General features: G+C 53.9%; 2 protein-coding genes across 3 annotated transcripts in view; both read left to right on the forward strand.

Moving 5' to 3' along the window:
- ano9b (anoctamin 9b) overlaps window positions 1–2,014 on the forward strand; it is a 30,230-nt gene extending 28,216 nt beyond the window's left edge. For both annotated transcript variants that reach the window (XM_088935254.1, XM_088935253.1), the window contains one exon: window positions 708–2,014. In XM_088935254.1, the coding sequence (XP_088791380.1) occupies window positions 708–738 (31 nt within the window). In that variant the 3' untranslated portion in view covers window positions 739–2,014. The remainder of the gene's footprint in view (window positions 1–707) is intronic.
- Window positions 2,015–4,721: 2,707 nt separating this feature from the next.
- Window positions 4,722–18,076, forward strand: sigirr (single immunoglobulin and toll-interleukin 1 receptor (TIR) domain). The gene is made up of 9 exons (XM_088934598.1): window positions 4,722–5,041; window positions 8,651–8,858; window positions 9,376–9,506; window positions 10,418–10,558; window positions 11,034–11,177; window positions 11,285–11,387; window positions 12,653–12,803; window positions 13,171–13,345; window positions 17,000–18,076. The coding sequence occupies exons 1-9, from the start codon at window positions 4,966–4,968 to the stop codon at window positions 17,176–17,178; spliced, it is 1,308 nt and encodes a 435-aa protein (XP_088790724.1). The 5' UTR covers window positions 4,722–4,965; the 3' UTR covers window positions 17,179–18,076.
- The last annotated feature ends 1,570 nt before the right edge of the window (window positions 18,077–19,646 follow it).

Here is a 19,646-nt window from a genome sequence, read left to right on the forward strand (position 1 = left end):
TCCCGGGACCTCATGGGAATTGATGTTTTCTGCTTCGCTGAGATTAAGTCAGCGATCAGATCACAAGCTGTCAGGGACAAGACACTGTAGCCGGATTGTCTGCTGTAGTGCAAGGTTTTTACTAAAGGTAATGCTAAAGGAAAATAATCATCAGGTAATATCTTATCCCACCTGGAATATTGATACTTATAATTTCTAACTTGTTCTCAAAATACAATACTCACATTTCATATAGAACCAAAGACACTTCTTTCTTATGGATATCAACATTTTCATATTTCAGGCTTTGCCACCTTATATCTAGAAAATAGCATTACCTCAGTTTGATGTGAGGTAGTTATTGAATTTTGCACTATTCTCATTCAGGGAGCAGGACTAGCAGAGTTGCTGAGATCTGAAAAACTCTTAACACACGGATTCTATCAGTAGCGACACCCACCAATCAGAGTCCAGTTACTGGATCCTGTGTTCCTATTGGGTGACGAGCAGGTGGTTCTGTCCAATAGAAAGGCACCCCTGAGTGCTGCTTTGATGTTTTTGATTGGCTGATCGATCACTACTCTGACTGAGTCGGACAAGGATTTTTAAACTTAAAAACACAATATGCAAACAACTTCCACGGATTCAAAACTCTACAAAAATTGGGCATTTGTCTGAAAGCAAAGTTTTGGTTTTGTAAACTTCAAAGACTGTTTTTGCTCTTTCAGGAATATGGAGCACAGGATGATGGAGGTGTAAGAAGAAAGACTCCCAGGCCACCCCACATCATGAAACTCTGACGTGCAAAGATATGAACTTGTTATTTTTTATTATTATTTTATTTGGAAAGTCAGCCCTGCTATAAAGAGCCCAGAAGACTGATGTTGGCAGCAGGGACCAGGCTGCCTTGGGGTTTTCAGCTGAAGGCAGGAAATGAAGTCATAGGGCTTGAGGTGGCCTCCCTCACAGCATCATGGGAGAGCTGCCATGTGTGTGAAACAGCAGACAGCTGTGATCCCTCCTCCGCTGGGACTTCAGGCTCCTATCTGGGACACCACAGAGAACTGCACTAACAGTGTGGCGGCAGGCTGCTCGGTTCTGGTGTTTCAGGCTACACCAGAAAAGGTTTACAACAGGACCAGAGACGGCCATCCTCCTTCCACACCCAGCTGAGTGACACCCAGTGCCAAGCTGTGATTCCCACCGAGCAGCGGAGAGACTGGGGTTCGCGTGTGTGCCCTGAGTGAACGCCCATGACTCCTGATTCACTGGTCCGTGATCTACTGAGTCACATCCAACCCAGAGAACTTCAGCTCCTGCCTGTGCAGACGTTTATAACTGACAGGGTGACTTTTCAAAGCCTTGAGTGGTGTTTCTTTCCAAGCTCCAGGGAATCCCCTACTCTATTCCTGAAGTCAAGCAGGAGGATGATCGTCTGTCTCCCCCCCCCCTCCTTTTTCGCTTGCTCAGAAAAAGGAACGCAGAAGATACACGCAGCAGAGGACACAAGCAGCCATGCCGGGGAAGTGATTTTTAAATCAAGATCAGGAGGCACTTCTTTACCCGAAGGGTGGTGGGAGTGGGGAACAAGCCCCCCAGCCAAAGTGTTGAAGCTGATACTCTGGCTTCTTCCAAGACACAGATCATAAATGATTAACTAACAGACAGGCTAGAGGGGCTGAATGGACTCCTCTCGTTTATACCCGTCTCTTCATTAAGCGATCTTATCCAGCTGGAGAGGTCGGGTTGTAGAGAGAATGAACTCTCTCTGGATGGGAAGCCGTCCAGGTCTGCGAGACAGTGCTGACCGACGAGGGGCGCTATATCGAATCGGAGTCCACCAACTCACCTGTCTCTGCCCTCATCAGATCGCTCTGCATCCCGACCTCTGGATATTATGGAACCAACATCAAGTTCAGTTTTTCCACATGTGTATTTTCGCACAATATGCTGAAGCTTTTCTATGTAGCAGGCTTTCACCATGTATCAGAATTGTCTATTCCAAGAGTGTCTAGTAAAGAAACAGGTTTTTTTACACACGCTGTTTGTACTTGCAGTTTGTCACTGCCTGCTGCAGTCGTGTTGAAGATGCTGAGGGAGGGCGGGAGGGGTGGGGCTCCGAGTCTCGTGCAGTATTAAGACACGTCCCTGCCGTCAGTGTGCTCGGTGCTCGTGAGGTTATAGAGCGCCGGGCCAGCAGCTCAGTGTCTCCTCTGTCCATGTCCTCGGAGGAGCAGACGTCCCCTCGCTCCGTGACTCCGGAAGGAGTCTCCGATTCCCCAGGAGCTCCCAGGCCAACCGAGAGACGCAGCCCCCCACGCAGCAGTGTGTCCTGGGGTCCCGGGGGAGCCCCAGCAAGGATTTTCAGCAAGGGGGGGGGGCATCCCTGCCAGGTGCCCAATTTCCCTCTCCTGGCTCTTCTTTATCTTTTTCGGGGGCTCCCTCAACACCCCGTCACAGTGAGTCACCCCAGGAGCCCTCATTTCTGCCGCGGGGTCCCCTGATGTCGTCCTTCCGGTCAGTGAGGAGAGGAACATAGAAGCCCCCCCCCCCCACTCACCCCTTGAACTGCACCCTGAGGTGCTGGAACCCCAAAATGCTGCCCCCAACCCCCCTCAGGGCACATCAGTGAGTCCAGGAGGGACTGGGCTGGAAAGCTCAGATCCAGCCAGTGGAGAAAATAATAATAATAATAATACAGCGAAAACCTGACTGTACTCGTTTTAATGCCAACATGGAATTCTCCCTCTGTGTTCTCAGCTTATTAAATATTTAACTCCTTACACTTGTATAGCACTTTTCTGGACACTCCACTCAGAGCTCTTTACAGGTAATGGGGATCCCCTCCACCCCTACCCCCACCAGTGTGTAGCCCCACCTGGATGATGCTCCAGTCCTCTCACACACACCAGCTCTCAGTGGGGAGGAGAGCAGAGTGATGGAGCCAGTTCAGAGATGGGGGTTATTAGGAGGCCATGACTGGTAAAGGCTAGGGGGAAATTAGGCCAGGACACCGGGGTAACACCCCTACTCTTCTCGAGAGACACCCTGGGATTTTTAATGACCTCTACATCTCATCCAAATGATGGCACCTTTTTACAGTAGAGTGTCCCCGTCACAATACTGGGGCATTAGGGCCCACACAGACCGCAGGGTGAGCGCCCCCTGCTGGCCCCACTAACACCTCTTCCAGCAGCAACCTTAGCTTTCCCAGGAGTCTCCTATCCAGGTACTGGCCAGGCTCACACTGCTGAGCTCCAGTGGGCTGCCAGCAGGGAGCTGCAGGGGGATATAGCTGCTGGCTATGATGATCTGTAAATGTAAATTAACCGTTTCTTGACCTAGATTGAGACCTGATGAGGTTCTTAACAGCACATTGCACTGAGGCTCCACACATGGTGTGATGATTTTTTCAGACTACTTGACTTAAAGACTGTAGGCTCGGAATGTTATGATGTCACAGTTTAAACCGGATCCATCGGGTGAGTACAGATATTTATGTACAAAACAAAGGCAACCGCACAATTTCTCACAAAGTCAAAATGCAACTTAAATAAGTCAGCTTGACTAAAACAACACACGTGTCAGGCTTTCATTTGGATGAAGATGGGGCTCCTTCGCGCGCTCTTTGAATCCTAGGGTGCACAGGTGGCTCTGCGCAGGGCTGTGTGGGAACTGTAGTCGACAGCTCCGCGTTATCCACCTCGCGGAGTGTCCGAGAACTACAAGAACCGCCAGCCACTGCGCCGAGGTCGCCGTCACACCTGGACGAAGCCCACAGAAACTGGAAAAAAAACAAAGCTGTCATGCTAACACTCGTTAATGGCGAAAAGAAAGAAAAGGATTTTCAAGTTAATAACTTACACACATTAGAACTTAAAAATCAGTCCTCTACAAACTCTGACGGTATCGCAACTGCTGTATTGTATGAATACCTTTATGTGTTGTTCTTAAGAAAAAAAAGACGTGCGATACTTTTCAAAGACAACGGTGCAGGCGTGTATCGAGACTCGCCTAAGTTACAGGCGAACAAGACCTGACACGCTGGGGTGCTCTGCGACAGCGAGGAGAGAGCGGAAAACAGCAGGTGCGCGGAATGAATCAGGTCACGCACGTCCTGGAGAGAGCCGGGCGAACACGCACTGTGGCGGCGGCTGTGGTCTCTCACGCCGCGGCTCGGAGCCTCTGCAGCGACCGGCCCTCACCTATAACCTGCACGGCAGCAGGGGGCTCACCTGAGCCCGTGAAACCAGAGGGAGCGACCCGCGGACACAGACTCAGACGTGAAAGAGGGACGACGGAGGGCGAGAGAGCTCTGAACCCTGTTGCGGTGCGGTGTTTGCACACTGGAGAGGCGTGAAAACACGTACGAGCGCTTCCAAACGACACTAGAGCGCTCCGGCCCGTTTGGTAGTTAGTACCTAAGTGATTTGAGGATCTCATCCGGGGTGTCAGCTTGTTCCCCACTCCCACATTTACACAACCCTTTGTGTAAATCAGTGCCCCCCCTCGCAGTTCGCGGCTCGCGGCTCGCAGGTGTACCCCTACGTCACGTAATAAGTTATCATTGTTGTGAAAGTGTGTGGAAAGAGTGATAAGAGACGGCGGGTATGATGATAAGAATAACGAAAGAGGTGTCGTAGGTAGCGCCGATGCGGCCGCTATCTGTCCACTCTGGGAGGGGAGACGCGCCGCGCGGGGAGGCGTCCAGGTGGGGGGGGGGGTCAGCGCGAGGTCACGTGACGCGGGAGCCCGCCCGCCCGCCGCCCAGGTAGCGCGAGCGCGTGACTGTCGCCGCCCCGCGCGGACTTTCGCTTCGCCCTGCGGGGGCCCAGGTGGCCGCGGCGGCGCGCACCACGCACATCCCCGACTCGCCTTGCGCCCAGGACGGCAGGCGTGAGCGTGTGTGGCGGAGGGGAGGGAGAGTTTGGGGGTGATTTCGCTCTCGTTTTCGGGAGAGGAACAGACGCTGGACCGCGGCGAACAATGCGACCGAAACTGGTGACGTTTCTCTTCCTCCTCGCCAGCGCCTGCGGGCGGGCGGGCACCTGGGCGGCCGCAGGTGAGAGTTTCGCCCGGACAGGGTGCGAGGGCTGTCGGGGGGTCCTCGCTTGGGATAACTCTGTAGAGAGAGGGGGGAGACGCTTGCTTGTGTGGGCAGGGAAACAACCGCGGGGGCATCAAGAAAACCAGCGAGCAAATCTCGGACTCGCCCTCCGCTGCTGCGCAAAGCGGGGAGCGCGCTTTTCTGAGGCTGAAATCGGCCTTTTTTAACCCCTTTTCTCCTCCCATATCGGTGGAGCTGTTCAGGGTCGAGAGCGCAGAGGTGCCAACAGGACGTTGTCCGAAGAAAACGCTGGAAAAGTTCAAGCGCTTTCTAGCACCGCAGTGTAAAAAAGACAGCTTTCTCCCTGCATTTGTTTTTATGAACGATAGAGCCCTACATATTGGCGCCCTACACCTAAAACGGGGATTCAGTTTTCATGTCTCAATGTATAAACCGTCGTGATTAAATTATTTTTCGCCACCTGAGCAGCGCCGAAGGTCATTAACCAGCCCGATAAGTGCGAGTTTAAACGGTGTGCTGAATTAGCGCCTTCATTCAGTTCTGATTCGGTTAATTGGCGACTTCATTCGGTTCTCTTTTCAGCAGTATGCATGTATGCGCGATCGCTTTTGTTTTCCAGCAGTTTTTCTGCGTCCGTGTCTTTGTCGCGCCCTGTCGCGCTGTGGCGCACTGAGGGAAATGGAAACACACTCGAGGCGTGTAACACATCCTGCTCTCTCGCTGGCCTGGTTACCGGGGGCTCGGAGCTGCTCCCCCCCCCCCCCGCCGCGGTTCGGCGAATCGGCCCCCCTGCGCCCGTCAGCTCCACCTGCGCGGCGAGGTCCCGCAGGACCCCTCCTCTCCTGGAGGCCCGGCCCCCGCGCTCCTGTACCCTGACCCCGCGCTGGGTAACGCCAAAGGAATGTATTAATAACTCACCCAGGGGCGCCGCAGATAAGGCAGGGAGGCCGAGACAATGATCTGCTCTGTTTCTCGGTGGCTGAGGACAGGCTCCTCTCTGCTGGTGTCCGAGCCCCTCTTGTCCTGAGACATCGGCTGGGCTTTCCCAAGACAGCTAAAGCCTTACCCTGCTCTTTTAGTTACACCTGTTTTGCCCACAGGGAATTATCCCTCTGTGTTCTCAGATTATTAACTAATTAACTCCTTACACTTATAGAGCACTTTTCTGGACACCCCACTCAGAGCTCTTTACAGGTGATGGGGATCCCCTCCACCCCCACCAGTGTGCAGCCCCACCTGGATGATGCTCCAGTCCCCTCACACACACCAGCTCTCAGTGGGGAGGAGAGCAGAGTGATGAAGCCAGTTCAGAGATGGGGGTTATTAGGAGGCCATGACTGGTAAAGGCCAGGGGGAAATTTGGCCAGGACACTGGGGTAACACCCCTACTCTTCTCGAGAGACGCCCCTGGGATGAAGCCAGTTTGTTATTACAGACACGGCACTCTCATGTTCCTGTGAGCGGTGCCAGGCAGCTCTGAAGCCCAGCTGGCCAGCGCGTGACTGCTGGGTGTGTGCGCAGTAAACACGCCTCACAGCCGCAAGCAGGTGGAACCCGGGCACGACTGCCGACGGGTTAATGTTTATACCGGCCGGGGAGCATGGGGGCCGCCGGCGGGGCGGAGTTCAGAAGGGCTGATTCCTGGCCGGGGCAGCTCGGCGGAGGCGATGTGTGAACCGTAGCCGTTGCCAAGGTGATGTTTTAAACTCCAAGAAGGGAAGCAGTGATCGGGGAGCAGAAACCTGTTGTTTGTCTGGCTGAAGTAAACTAGCCACTGGCTTGTACAGCCCCTGAGTAATAAAAATAATAATAATAATAATAACTCCTCATACTTATGTAGCGCTTTTCTGGACCCTCCACTCAGAGCTCTTTACAAGTCACGGGGATCCCCTCCACCCCCACCAGTGTGCAGCCCCACCCACACAGACCGCAGGGTGAGCGCCCCCTGCTGGCCCCACTAACACCTCTTCCAGCAGCAGCCTCAGCTTTCCCAGGAGTCTCCCACCCAGGTCCCACCCAGGTCCCACCCAGGTCCCACCCGGGGGGGAGATTCTGATTTAGAGGCATTCGGTTATAATCCAGTTAGGGGCAGCGCGGTGGCTCTGTGGCTCAGGATCTGTGCCTGTGGCTGGAAGGTTGCTGGTTCAAATCCTGCAGCCGGCAGAGGAATCCTACTCCACTGGGCCCCTGAGCAAGGCCCTTCACCCCAACTGCTCCAGGGGCGCCGTATAAATGGCTGACCCTGCGCTCTGACCCCCAGCTTCTCTCCCTGTCTGTGTGTCTCATGGAGAGCAAGCTGGGGTCTGCGACAAGACGATTTCCTAACACAAGAAATTGTATATGGCCAATAAAGTGATCTTATCCTGTAGGTGGGAGCTTCATCCTACTGGCTCCTCAGCCAAGCACAGACTCCCACTGCCTGCACTTGTGGTTCCACTTGTGCTGAGTAACAGCACATCGCCAGCAGGGTCCGGCTAACGTGTCCCACAAGAAGTTAAAAACAGGGTTGAATTATGTCCCTCAGATTTGGCACTAGAGCACAGAGTCCTCTTTCGTGTGTGCAGGTGTGTGTATGTTCCTTTTTTCATAGATGGGAAAGAGTTCAGTTCAGAGAGAGGTGTGACGGATGTCCAGGTTGAGCCCTTTGGAAAGAGTCTACCTCAGTGTGGAAGAGCAGCCAGGAGTTTTTTGTGACCTGGAAGCAGTAGAGATGATTGGCTGTTCTGAAATGTGTGATTCTTCTATTGAAGAATTGAAGAGCGATCTCTTTTAAGATGTCGTCTGGTGCTAGCTACATGCTGTTCAGACTGGTATTTGAAAGCCCCAGCCTGAACCTGTGGCCACAGTGCCTATGGGTTGGAGAGAGGGTGTGTTTCTAGGAAGTAAAGGCAGGGCTGGTGTGGTGTGTTTCAGGACGGCCCTGCTGTTTCAGTCACACTGAAGGCTGCTCTCCTGTGTGTGTGTGTGCGCGGATAACGCGGTGCCCTGTGCTAGCAGCCAGCCCACAGGGAGATCAGAGGGTGCTTTTCCAGATAAGGTGCTCATGCAAACGCACCCTGACCAGGCGTGACCTGCCCTGCAAAAAACAGAGCAAGCGCCCCCCCACCCCCCGGGCTTTCTCCTGACTGTACGTTCTTCCCAGTTTAATCTGCACGGGTCTGCAGGTCATCCCCTGCCTCGTCATTGGATCAGCTCAGTGTGAGCATGCAGAGGACACGGCCGGCTTGGCACCCGCGATTTCCAGGCACAGGGCGCAGGAATCGCAGGGGAAACGACAGTGCGAAGCAGTGCTGGGGACTCCATCACAGCCCTCGGGAAGACAGCAGGCAGATCGATGCGTGACACGAGCGTGTGTGGGTGTCCGGTTCAGCCACACGCCACGCTGCTGTGAGCAGGGACTGTACGTTGTTTTCCCCATCACACGCTCTTTTCTCTTCGATGTGAAGACAAATGCTGCCCTGGACGGGGCTTTTGGACGTGGCGTTTCTGGGCTGTAAGAAAGAAAAGAAAGTGTAGTTCTTTGCTTTCCCAATGAACGTCTCTAGTCTTGGGTCTGCAGCCTGGAAACCTGACTGACGCTGTTAATCGTGTGTGTCTGTCCAGACAACGTGTGCAGTGGGGCCCCGGAGTTCCTGTCTCCCCTGGGGACCCCGGTGCTGACGTCGACTTTGGGGGCTCAGCTGTCCCTCAACTGCACCGTCAGGCTGTCCTACGACCCGCAGGACCCACACTGCGACTCTGCTCTGCACTGGCTGAAGGATGACCAGCTCCTGACCAACACCAGCCTCTACCCCAGGAACGACTCCGAGTGGTGAGTGAGCTCTCTGGAGCCCACTTCCTTCACAGCTCTAGATGCTGGGATTCACGTCTGGGACTTTCTTGGGATTGTGGTTCCTTATTTGCTAAGACTAGCTACTGCTGAATCATAGTAGTATATATGTACATAGTATGCCAGATCCATATCGCAATTAATCAGGGGAAAGTGGCAGGGCCAGGGTGACTCTCTGGAAAAAAACATTGCAGCAAGCGAAGATCAGTCTGGAATTTAGGCTGTGGGGTTCGGGCGCCCTCTGCTGGAGAGAAACTGAGATGCACACAAGAAATGCACTAAAATGTTGGCCTGGTCACACACTTGTTGGGATGTTACCTTGTAGTACTGGGGATCGGAGTTTGAAACCCAGTTGGCTTGCAGAGATCCTGCCGAGAACTCTGCCTCCTCCGAAACCCGACTTTTATTATCCGGTTTTTCTGAGGACAGCTGTCCGGCGGGAAACTGTGGGTTCGGCACAGTGATGTCGGGATTCACATGGGCCCGTGTCACCCCACAGGTCTGCCAACAACGGCTCACAGAGGTTTGTGAGCAGCCTGCTGCAAGTTACCGTGAGGGACCAGGGCAGCTACGGAGTCTTCTCCTGCAGGCTGAGCAACGCCACAGCCACGTTTAGGCTGCAGAGAACGGGTAAGGAGCTGGAGCACACAAGTGGTAAACCCTTCATTTTCTCTGGCTCAGGCCTTACGCTGAGTCCCTGAGTCAGTACTGACAGGCACTTGAGAACTATAGTTACAAAATTAATGCTCTGGAAGAGCACTGTCCACCCTGACTTGGCCATGGAAAGTTGCTGCTGTTCTTGAGTTGCAGCACTGGGGCAGCGCGGTGTGGTTCAGTGATATCAAGACTGCTGCAGTATCGCTAGTGCAAGTGTACCGTACATTATATCTATAGCCTCTTGATCTATATATCACCCTGCAGCTCCCAGCTGGCCGCCCACTGGAGCTCAGCAGTGTGAGCCTGGTCAGTACCTGGATGGGAGACTCCTGGGAAAGCTGAGGCTGCTGCTGGAAGAGGTGTTAGTGAGGCCAGCAGGGGGGGCGCTCACCCTGCAGTCTGTGTGGGACCTAATGCCCTAGTACAGTGGGATCGGATGAGACATAAAACCGAGGTCCTGACTCTCTGTGGTCATTAAAAATCCCAGGGCGTCTCTCGAGAAGAGTAGGGTGTTACCCCGACGTCCTGGCCAAATTTCCCCCTGGGCTTTACCAGTCATGGCCTCCTAATAACCCCCATCTCTGAACTGGCTTCATCACTCTGCTCTCCTCCCCACTGAGAGCTGGTGTGTGTGAGAGGACTGGAGCATCATCCAGGTGGGGCTGCACACTGGTGGGGGTGGAGGGGATCCCCATGACCTGTAAAGAGCTCTGAGTGGAGTGTCCAGAAAAGCACTCTATAAGTGTAAGTAATTATTACTGTGTGAAAAGCAGGGCAGAGTGCAGTAGAGAGAGGCAGTAAGCCCTGGGGCAGAGCTGTGGTGAGGCCGTAGAGCAGAGTGCTGGGCTTTCAAAGGACAGTCTGTTCCCTGGTCTGTCCTGCAGGGCTGCCCAGCCACACCGCGGCCGTGATCGCTGCCTTCACCCTGGCGCTGGCCCTGGTGCTGGCCCTGGCGCTGTACTCCCGCTGCCGCCTGAACCTCAAGCTCTGGTACAAGAACGCCTATGGGGACTACGAGATGAACGGTGAGTGAGGGCACTGGGGCTGGACTGGGGCTGGGGCTGGAGCTGGGGCTGAGCTAGACTGGACTGGGCTGGGCTGTCTTTAGCTGGGCTTGGCTGGACTGGGCTGGGCTGTCTTTAGCTGGGCTTGGCTGGACTGGGCTGGGCTGGGCTGTATTTAGCTGGGCTTGGCTGGACTGGGCTGCATTTCATATCTCTGAGTCAAATTTCAGAGTCAAAGACCAAATGCAACAGAGAACATTTTAAGGAGTAGCTGGTAAGATCCTTCTTCTATGCTGTGTTTTTATCATTGCCAGTATATGTGCTGCAGATTGCATATTTACTCATTTGGAGGTATGAGGGTTCATGACCAGTGGCGTGTTTTGTTTGACATATCACTGGAAGTTGTCATATGTGCACACACGTACTGTCCATGTATAGAAGAAGTCATCTGTTCACACCTACAAGACGGGCTCTTAACTTTCCTCTGACTTTCCAGACGGGAAGCTGTACGATGCCTATGTCTCCTACGTGAACAATGAGCACGACCGGAAGTTTGTGAACTTCATCCTGAAGCCACACCTGGAGAACAGGTACAGCTACAAGCTGCACCTGCACGACGGAGACATTCTGCCTGGCTCAGGTAACTGCGGGCTGCCCCGAACTTGACTCTTGACCTTTGACCCTTGATCTCAGGCTTGCTGTAGCTGGTGCTCTGACACGCCCCCCCCTCTCCCTTCCCCATCCCAGAGCCCTCTGCGGAGCTGCTGATGAACGTGAGTCGGTGCCGGCGCCTGATTGTGGTCCTGTCCAGGGCCTACCTGGAGCAGGAGTGGTGCACCAACAGCTTCAGGTGAGCGCAGGCAGGAAATTCAACACGGTTACATAGTGTGCACAAGGAATAGTCCCCACGTTCTCTAATGCTTCAGAAGTGCTTGTTTATAGCTTAGATGTTTGGGGAAAAAAATGTTAGGTAGTAGTTGTGGACAGTGTTTGATTTTGGGCTTAAATACGGAAGTGTATTAGCGCCATGGAGAAAAAGATATCTTTTGTGTTTATACAAGGTAACATTGCGTTAAAACACGATAATTAATTTGTGAACAATGCTGTTATGCTTCATGGAATACATTTGAATTTACAAGTGTACAGCAAAATGCGGGACAGGTGTCATTTGAAAGGAGAAGGAACAGTGTTTGTGTGTCTGTTTGCACAGACATGGATGTAAAGTGAAGGGGGAAGTCCAGGACGCACAGTTGTTGGCTTGCTGTGTACTGTGACCGACAATAACAGTAACAATGAGTCAACAGTAGGTATATAAGGTATAATGTACACCATATATGTTTTCCGCATAATGTTTAAAGAGTAGGCAAAAACCTAGGTACAGTACAGCACATGTTTTTGCAGTTTCACATCAAGAATAACAAACTTTTGGGATGGCGGGTCCTTTCTGCTTTTCACAGTCACTGCGAAAATGATGCGTGTGTGATCCAGGAAAGCTCAATCACAGGGTGTTCCACTGCATGCACATGAAAGACAGTACATAGGCACTGTCAGATTCGTACTTCTGTCGTTAAAGTCAGTGCTAGTTTGTCTGGGACAACATTATTGCAGATCTATTACAAGATATTAATATAGTTTGCAATAATGTGCATGAATTAAATTATTGCATTTTAAAGCAAAGTAATCTCGTATGAACGCCAAAGGTTTGTCTTTAAACCCCATACCTTTAAATGCTAAACAATTAATAAGCTTCTGTACTTGAGGTCTTTGCAAATTGGTCTGACAGGCCACTGATGCAGTCCACTGAGGCAGTAGAAATCCCAAGCGAAGGATGTATTGGTAGTTAATGTACAAGATTGGAAAAGTAAGTACAGCTTCACGGGAGAAGATTCCCGAGAGTCCTTCGGGCACAGGATGTGTGCAGAATGAACAGGGAAATACAAAGTAGGGGTCACCAGTGGAAACTATGTGAGAACAGGAGGCCCGTGTTTGCACAAAGAGTGGTGGGTGTCTGGCACAGGCTGCCATTGCCCTGCGGTTGAAGCCGATGCCCTGGCTTCCTCCGAGAAAAGACCTTGTGACTGGACCTCGGCTCTCCTCCTCTCTCTGTCGCCCCAGGGAGGGACTCTGGCGCCTGCAGGAGCTGTGCCGGCGGCCCGTCTTCATCGTGTTCGAGAGCCAGCGCAGGCAGCTGAGCCAGCCGGCGCTGCGGCTGCTGAAGGAGAGCGGGCACAGCGTCGCCCTCCTGCTCTGGGGCTCCAAGTCCATGGTGAGAGCCCGGGCCGCTGGAGGGCGTGAGTCCAGCTCCGCGTTTTCACTGCCGCCAACAAAGCCGAGATCCATTGCTGAGGTCAAGTGAGAGTGACATACTCTCCTTCTTAACACTCTCTACCTTTAACTTGATCTTTTTCTTCTTGTAAAAGAAGACTTTGGCTAGATATATGGGGGAATATGTTTATATATGTACATTGAACGTTGGACATGGGAATTTTTAGTTTTAGAAAAAATGAGAGCAGTGCTCGTCTGTTTCCCTATACCTGTCTGCCGTGTTTGAGCGCCCTCTTCAGGTGGCTGGTGGTAAGTGTGGTTCTGAGGTTTCAGCCTTTTCTTCCTAATCTCCCCCAACCCCCCCTCAGACCCCGTCCTCCCAGTTTTGGAAGAGCCTGGTCCTGGAGATGCCCCGCAAGCTGATGTACCACCACAACACAGGGGACCCCCAGACTCTGCTCCAGGATGACAAGGACCCCATGCTGACCCTGAACCCCGACTATCTGGACTGCCGCCCCGACCCCGACCCTGCTGGAGACCTGGGTGAGCTGGGGGTGTAGCCTGTGGCCCCAGATCTGACTGGGACCCCGACAGCAGATGTGCAGAGGCTCTGCTGTCTGGGTCTGGGCTGGACTGGAGATTGTATCAGCACAGCGCCTCTGCTGTCTGGGTCTGGGCTGGACAGGAGATTGTATCAGCACAGCGCCTCTGCTGTCTGGGTCTGGGTCTGGGCTGGACTGGAGATTGTATCAGCACAGCGCCTCTGCTGTCTGGGTCTGGGTCTGGGCTGGACTGGAGATTGTATCAGCACAGCGCCTCTGCTGTCTGGGTCTGGGCTGGACTGGAGATTGTATCAGCACAGCGCCTCTGCTGTCCGGGTCTGGACTGGACTAGAGATTGTATCAGCACAGCGCCTCTGCTGTCCGGGTCTGGGCTGGACTGGACTGGAGATTGTATCAGCACAGCGCCTCTGCTGTCTGGGTCTGGACTGGACTGGAGATTGTATCAGCACAGCGCCTCTGCTGTCTGGGTCTGGGCTTGGCTGGACTGGAGATTGTATCAGCACAGCGCCTCTGCTGTCTGGGTCTGGGCTGGACTGGAGATTGTATCAGCACAGCGCCTCTGCTGTCCGGGTCTGGGCTTGGCTGGACTGGAGATTGTATCAGCACAGCGCCTCTGCTGTCTGGGTCTGGGCTGGACTGGAGATTGTATCAGCACAGCGCCTCTGCTGTCTGGGTCTGGGTCTGGACTGGAGATTGTATCAGCACAGCGCCTCTGCTGTCTGGGTCTGGGCTGGACTGGAGATTGTATCAGCACAGCGCCTCTGCTGTCTGGGTCTGGGCTGGACTGGACTGGAGATTGTATCAGCACAGCGCCTCTGCTGTCTGGGTCTGGACTGGACTGGAGATTGTATCAGCACAGCGCCTCTGCTGTCTGGGTCTGGGCTTGGCTGGACTGGAGATTGTATCAGCACAGCGCCTCTGCTGTCTGGGTCTGGACTGGACTGGAGATTGTATCAGCACAGCGCCTCTGCTGTCTGGGTCTGGGCTGGACTGGAGATTGTATCAGCACAGCGCCTCTGCTGTCTGGGTCTGGGCTTGGCTGGACTGGAGATTGTATCAGCACAGCGCCTCTGCTGTCTGGGTCTGGGTCTGGACTGGACTAGAGATTGTATCAGCACAGTGCCTCTGCTGTCTGGGTCTGGGCTGGACTGGACTGGAGATTGTATCAGCACAGCGCCTCTGCTGTCTGGGTCTGGGCTGGACTGGAGATTGTATCAGCACAGCGCCTCTGCTGTCTGGGTCTGGGTCTGGACTGGACTAGAGATTGTATCAGCACAGCGCCTCTGCTGTCTGGGTCTGGGTCTGGACTGGACTGGAGATTGTATCAGCACAGCGCCTCTGCTGTCCGGGTCTGGGCTTGGCTGGACTGGAGATTGTATCAGCACAGCGCCTCTGCTGTCTGGGTCTGGGCTGGACTGGAGATTGTATCAGCACAGCGCCTCTGCTGTCTGGGTCTGGGCTGGACTGGAGATTGTATCAGCACAGCGCCTCTGCTGTCTGGGTCTGGGCTGGACTGGAGATTGTATCAGCACAGCGCCTCTGCTGTCTGGGTCTGGGCTGGACTGGAGATTGTATCAGCACAGCGCCTCTGCTGTCTGGGTCTGGGCTGGACTGGAGATTGTATCAGCACAGCGCCTCTGCTGTCTGGGTCTGGGCTGGACTGGAGATTGTATCAGCACAGCGCCTCTGCTGTCTGGGTCTGGGCTGGACTGGAGATTGTATCAGCACAGCGCCTCTGCTGTCTGGGTCTGGACTGGACTGGAGATTGTATCAGCACAGCGCCTCTGCTGTCTGGGTCTGGGTCTGGACTGGACTAGAGATTGTATCAGCACAGCGCCTCTGCTGTCTGGGTCTGGGCTGGACTGGCGATTGTATCAGCACAGCGCCTCTGCTGTCTGGGTCTGGGTCTGGACTGGACTAGAGATTGTATCAGCACAGCGCCTCTGCTGTCCGGGTCTGGGCTGGACTGGACTGGAGATTGTATCAGCACAGCGCCTCTGCTGTCCGGGTCTGGGCTTGGCTGGACTGGAGATTGTATCAGCACAGCGCCTCTGCTGTCTGGGTCTGGGTCTGGACTGGAGATTGTATCAGCACAGCGCCTCTGCTGTCTGGGTCTGGACTGGACTGGAGATTGTATCAGCACAGCGCCTCTGCTGTCTGGGTCTGGGCTTGGCTGGACTGGAGATTGTATCAGCACAGCGCCTCTGCTGTCTGGGTCTGGACTGGACTGGAGATTGTATCAGCACAGCGCCTCTGCTGTCTGGGTCTGGGCTGGACTGGAGATTGTATCAGCACAGCGCCTCTGCTGTCTGGGTCTGGGCTTGGCTGGACTGGAGATTGTATCAGCACAGCGCCTCTGCTGTCTGGGTCTGGGTCTGGACTGGACTAGAGATTGTATCAGCACAGTGCCTCTGCTGTCTGGGTCTGGGCTGGACTGGACTGGAGATTGTATCAGCACAGCGCCTCTGCTGTCTGGGTCTGGGCTGGACTGGAGATTGTATCAGCACAGCGCCTCTGCTGTCCGGGTCTGGGCTGGACTGGAGATTGTATCAGCACAGCGCCTCTGCTGTCTGGGTCTGGGTCTGGACTGGACTAGAGATTGTATCAGCACAGCGCCTCTGCTGTCTGGGTCTGGGTCTGGACTGGACTGGAGATTGTATCAGCACAGCGCCTCTGCTGTCCGGGTCTGGGCTTGGCTGGACTGGAGATTGTATCAGCACAGCGCCTCTGCTGTCTGGGTCTGGGCTGGACTGGAGATTGTATCAGCACAGCGCCTCTGCTGTCTGGGTCTGGGTCTGGGCTGGACTGGAGATTGTATCAGCACAGCGCCTCTGCTGTCTGGGTCTGGACTGGACTGGTGATTGTATCAGCACAGCGCCTCTGCTGTCTGGGTCTGGACTGGACTGGAGATTGTATCAGCACAGCGCCTCTGCTGTCTGGGTCTGGGCTGGACTGGAGATTGTATCAGCACAGCGCCTCTGCTGTCTGGGTCTGGGCTGGACTGGAGATTGTATCAGCACAGCGCCTCTGCTGTCTGGGTCTGGGCTGGACTGGAGATTGTATCAGCACAGCGCCTCTGCTGTCCGGGTCTGGGCTGGACTGGAGATTGTATCAGCACAGCGCCTCTGCTGTCTGGGTCTGGGCTGGACTGGAGATTGTATCAGCACAGCGCCTCTGCTGTCTGGGTCTGGGCTTGGCTGGACTGGAGATTGTATCAGCACAGCGCCTCTGCTGTCTGGGTCTGGGCTGGACTGGAGATTGTATCAGCACAGCGCCTCTGCTGTCCGGGTCTGGTCTGGGCTGGACTAGGGGAGAAAGGCCTGCTTGTGTGTGCTTGTCCAGTTCTGCCTGGTTTCCCCACAGGGGTCTTCCCCTGCAGCTGGAGTTACAGCTGGATGTGGGGTCCCAGCTCTGAATGTACCATGTCTACTAAAGCCCAGGATTTTGTTTTAACGGATCCTTGTCCAGTGGCTCCCATCTTCTTTCAGGGAGCTCGGATAGCTGCCATCCCCTTTTCCCCAGGCTCAGTCGAACCCGCCGCTCGACTGGAGTGACAGATCCGCGACTCCCCCTGCCGTGAGCACCCCCCGAGTTCAGTGCCCTCCACGAACCTTTCTCTCCCTTTGCCCTTCAGGAGTTCGCCTGCCGGTTTATAAGGCCCCCCCGTCGAGAGCCCCCGTCCTCCCCGCTGACCCCCCCCCCGCGGCCGACCTGAGGCCCAGCGACGTGGACATCGACATCTCCGACCTGGGCTCCCGGAACTACGGGGCGCGCACGGACTTCTACTGCCTGGTCACGGAGGAGGACCTCTGACCCGCGAGCCACAGAGGAGATCAGGACACACGCACGGGACCTGGTCGCCATCTCCTGGGTTTCCGTTCCTTTGGCTGTATCGGATGTTTCTCTTCGCTCCCGGTCGTTGAAGTGGGGTAGACCTGAAGGAGCTGGAGGAGGACTGTGAGTGCTGGACAGCGTGGAGCTGCAGTCCTGCTCCTGAGGCGGTCGCAGGGGAGCGAAGCCGCCGAGCCCCGAAGATCTCAAGAGGGCCTCAAGTGTCACCGGCGCCGTGCAAATCTCCGGGACCTCCCTGGGCGAGCTGCAGCTCCCACAAGCCCAGTGCAGTCCTCTCTGACGGGCCACTTCTCCCAGTACGCCCCCTGATCTCACTCCGCGCCACGCCTCAGCGCCCCCTACTGGCTGACATCGAGAGCGCAGAGGAGAGCGGAGACGGCACTCCATTCGGGAAGGAGGACAGGGCGCGGGGTCAGGAGAAGTGAAGCCGGACGCCGTCCACACTGGACACACGGGAAACCAATGGACATTTCCGACACCATCCTTGGATTTCTCCTGACCATTATTATTATTCCCCGGGTTTAGCCCAAGAAATAGATTTTGAATTCTGTTTATTCGAGCAAGCAATGAATCGACATGAGAGACATGAAACACTCAACAAGTGCTCTTAGTTTCAGCTCTGGTCTGCTGTCTTCGAGCCAGACGGGGCAGTGGTGTGGGTTGCTCTACAGTTTGTTCACACTGTAGGAGATTAAATGCATTATGTGAATCAATCAAAATCAATCAGGTAATCAATGAGGTTTTCTCAACTATGCCTTTAGCAAGATGCTGCAATGTATTGTAATTATAACCCTGATCGTCTTGTTTAAGAAATGGCCTTGCGGGTATTTTAACAGTAAAAGGCTGCTGCATCTGCAAAGTGCATTTTATTAATATTGCCATAATGTAATTCCTTTTTAATGAAACGGCTTCTCTGAACAGGGGACAGGAGATCTGCTGAGCTACTTTGACTGGATTGTGCTGTTCACACTGGTCAAAGACCAGTGGACACAGCGACAAAAGTTGCTGATGTGTCACAAATAAGATTTGTAAAATTTGTACAGTGCAGAAACGCAGATTCTTCCTTGGGGTGCATAGTTTTACAAATGACAAGAAATATTTCATTTCTTTACTTTATATACTGCCTCAGCTATTCTCAGTATCTGTTCATAAAATCTGCTTATCAAATTAAAAATATAGGTCTCTTTCTATTTAGGATTGGAGTTTATCGCTAGCGCTACGTCAGTGAGTTTTGGCACAGTCGAGCACAGTGTGGTCTGATCAGCAAACTGTAATGTTGGAAAGCAGAGGACTGTAGCTCCTCCATCTCAGTGCTGGTGATAACCTACCACGTCCCCATTGCTTCAGAAGCTAAGGATGGAAAAGACGGCACTTTAATAATGCATGTATTCCTCTGTTTTATTCACCTTTAAAATGCGTTGTTAGAGAGCTGGCATGGACGAGTTACTCAAGTTCCTGTGTGCTGGGGAACAGGGAGGGGAGCACCAGAGACCTGCTGGTGTTGAACTCCACTGCTGCAGTACCTGCTGCTTGTCAGCAGGTGGCAGTGCTGCAGTGGGGTGGGATCACTAAGAAATTCTGTTGGCTGGTGCTGTTTTTGCTGTTACTGTCCTGGCTGGGGCCCAGACAATCCACTTAGCTGATTTTTTTCCTGGGGGGGGGGGCAGTGTGTCCTCAAGGCACTCCTAGAGCCCTTCCAAAGTGCATCGTCCTAATTGAGATATTAAATCAGAAGATGGCTTAAGATCTGAGTACACAGTTTCTGCCAGCAGCCAGCCTTAAAAATGTGTGATGATGATCTGTCGGGGGGAAAAAAATTAAGACCGGCTCAAACACCAACCCATCCGCGTGGGGGTGACGTCGTTGTTGGCCAATCGCTGCACAGGGCTTGTGCTTGCTGCTGGTGAGGCTGCCACTGGGGAGCTACTTCTCCCACTGACAAGCCCAGGGGGGTCTCTGGGAAGCCTCGCAGAACAGCCTGAGCCCTTTCTTCCCAGCAACACCCAATTTTCCTGTCCGGACCAGGAGCCATTGACAACACAGTCTCTCCAAACGGTTCAGGTCTGAAGGACGGGCCAAGAGAAAGGTTGGCATTGGCACTAGCTGGAGCAAACTGGAACAGGGTTCCAGTGGTGTTGGTTTGTGCAGCGAGGAGCGATGTGTACAGGTCCGTACAGGCCGGCGTTCTCTGCCAACAGGATGGGTGGGGCTGCGAACTCTTTGTTCCTTCACACCGAAGTGGGGAAAAATATGTAAGCAGAGAAGAAGGGGGGAAGTTACTGTGTAAATACCTTCAGAGGCCTTTGCAAACTGCCTTTATCAGCACTATACTGGGCGCAGGCTCACAGCCAGCAGAGATCCCAGTACTGGGTACCCCAGTTTAGAACGTCCTGAACCTGTGCTTACAGGCCGTGCTGCACACCTGTGTG

Source organism: Atractosteus spatula, chromosome 16, assembly GCF_055471065.1.
Source record: "Atractosteus spatula isolate fAtrSpa1 chromosome 16, fAtrSpa1.hap1, whole genome shotgun sequence".
In the NCBI taxonomy this organism is placed as follows: domain Eukaryota; kingdom Metazoa; phylum Chordata; class Actinopteri; order Semionotiformes; family Lepisosteidae; genus Atractosteus; species Atractosteus spatula.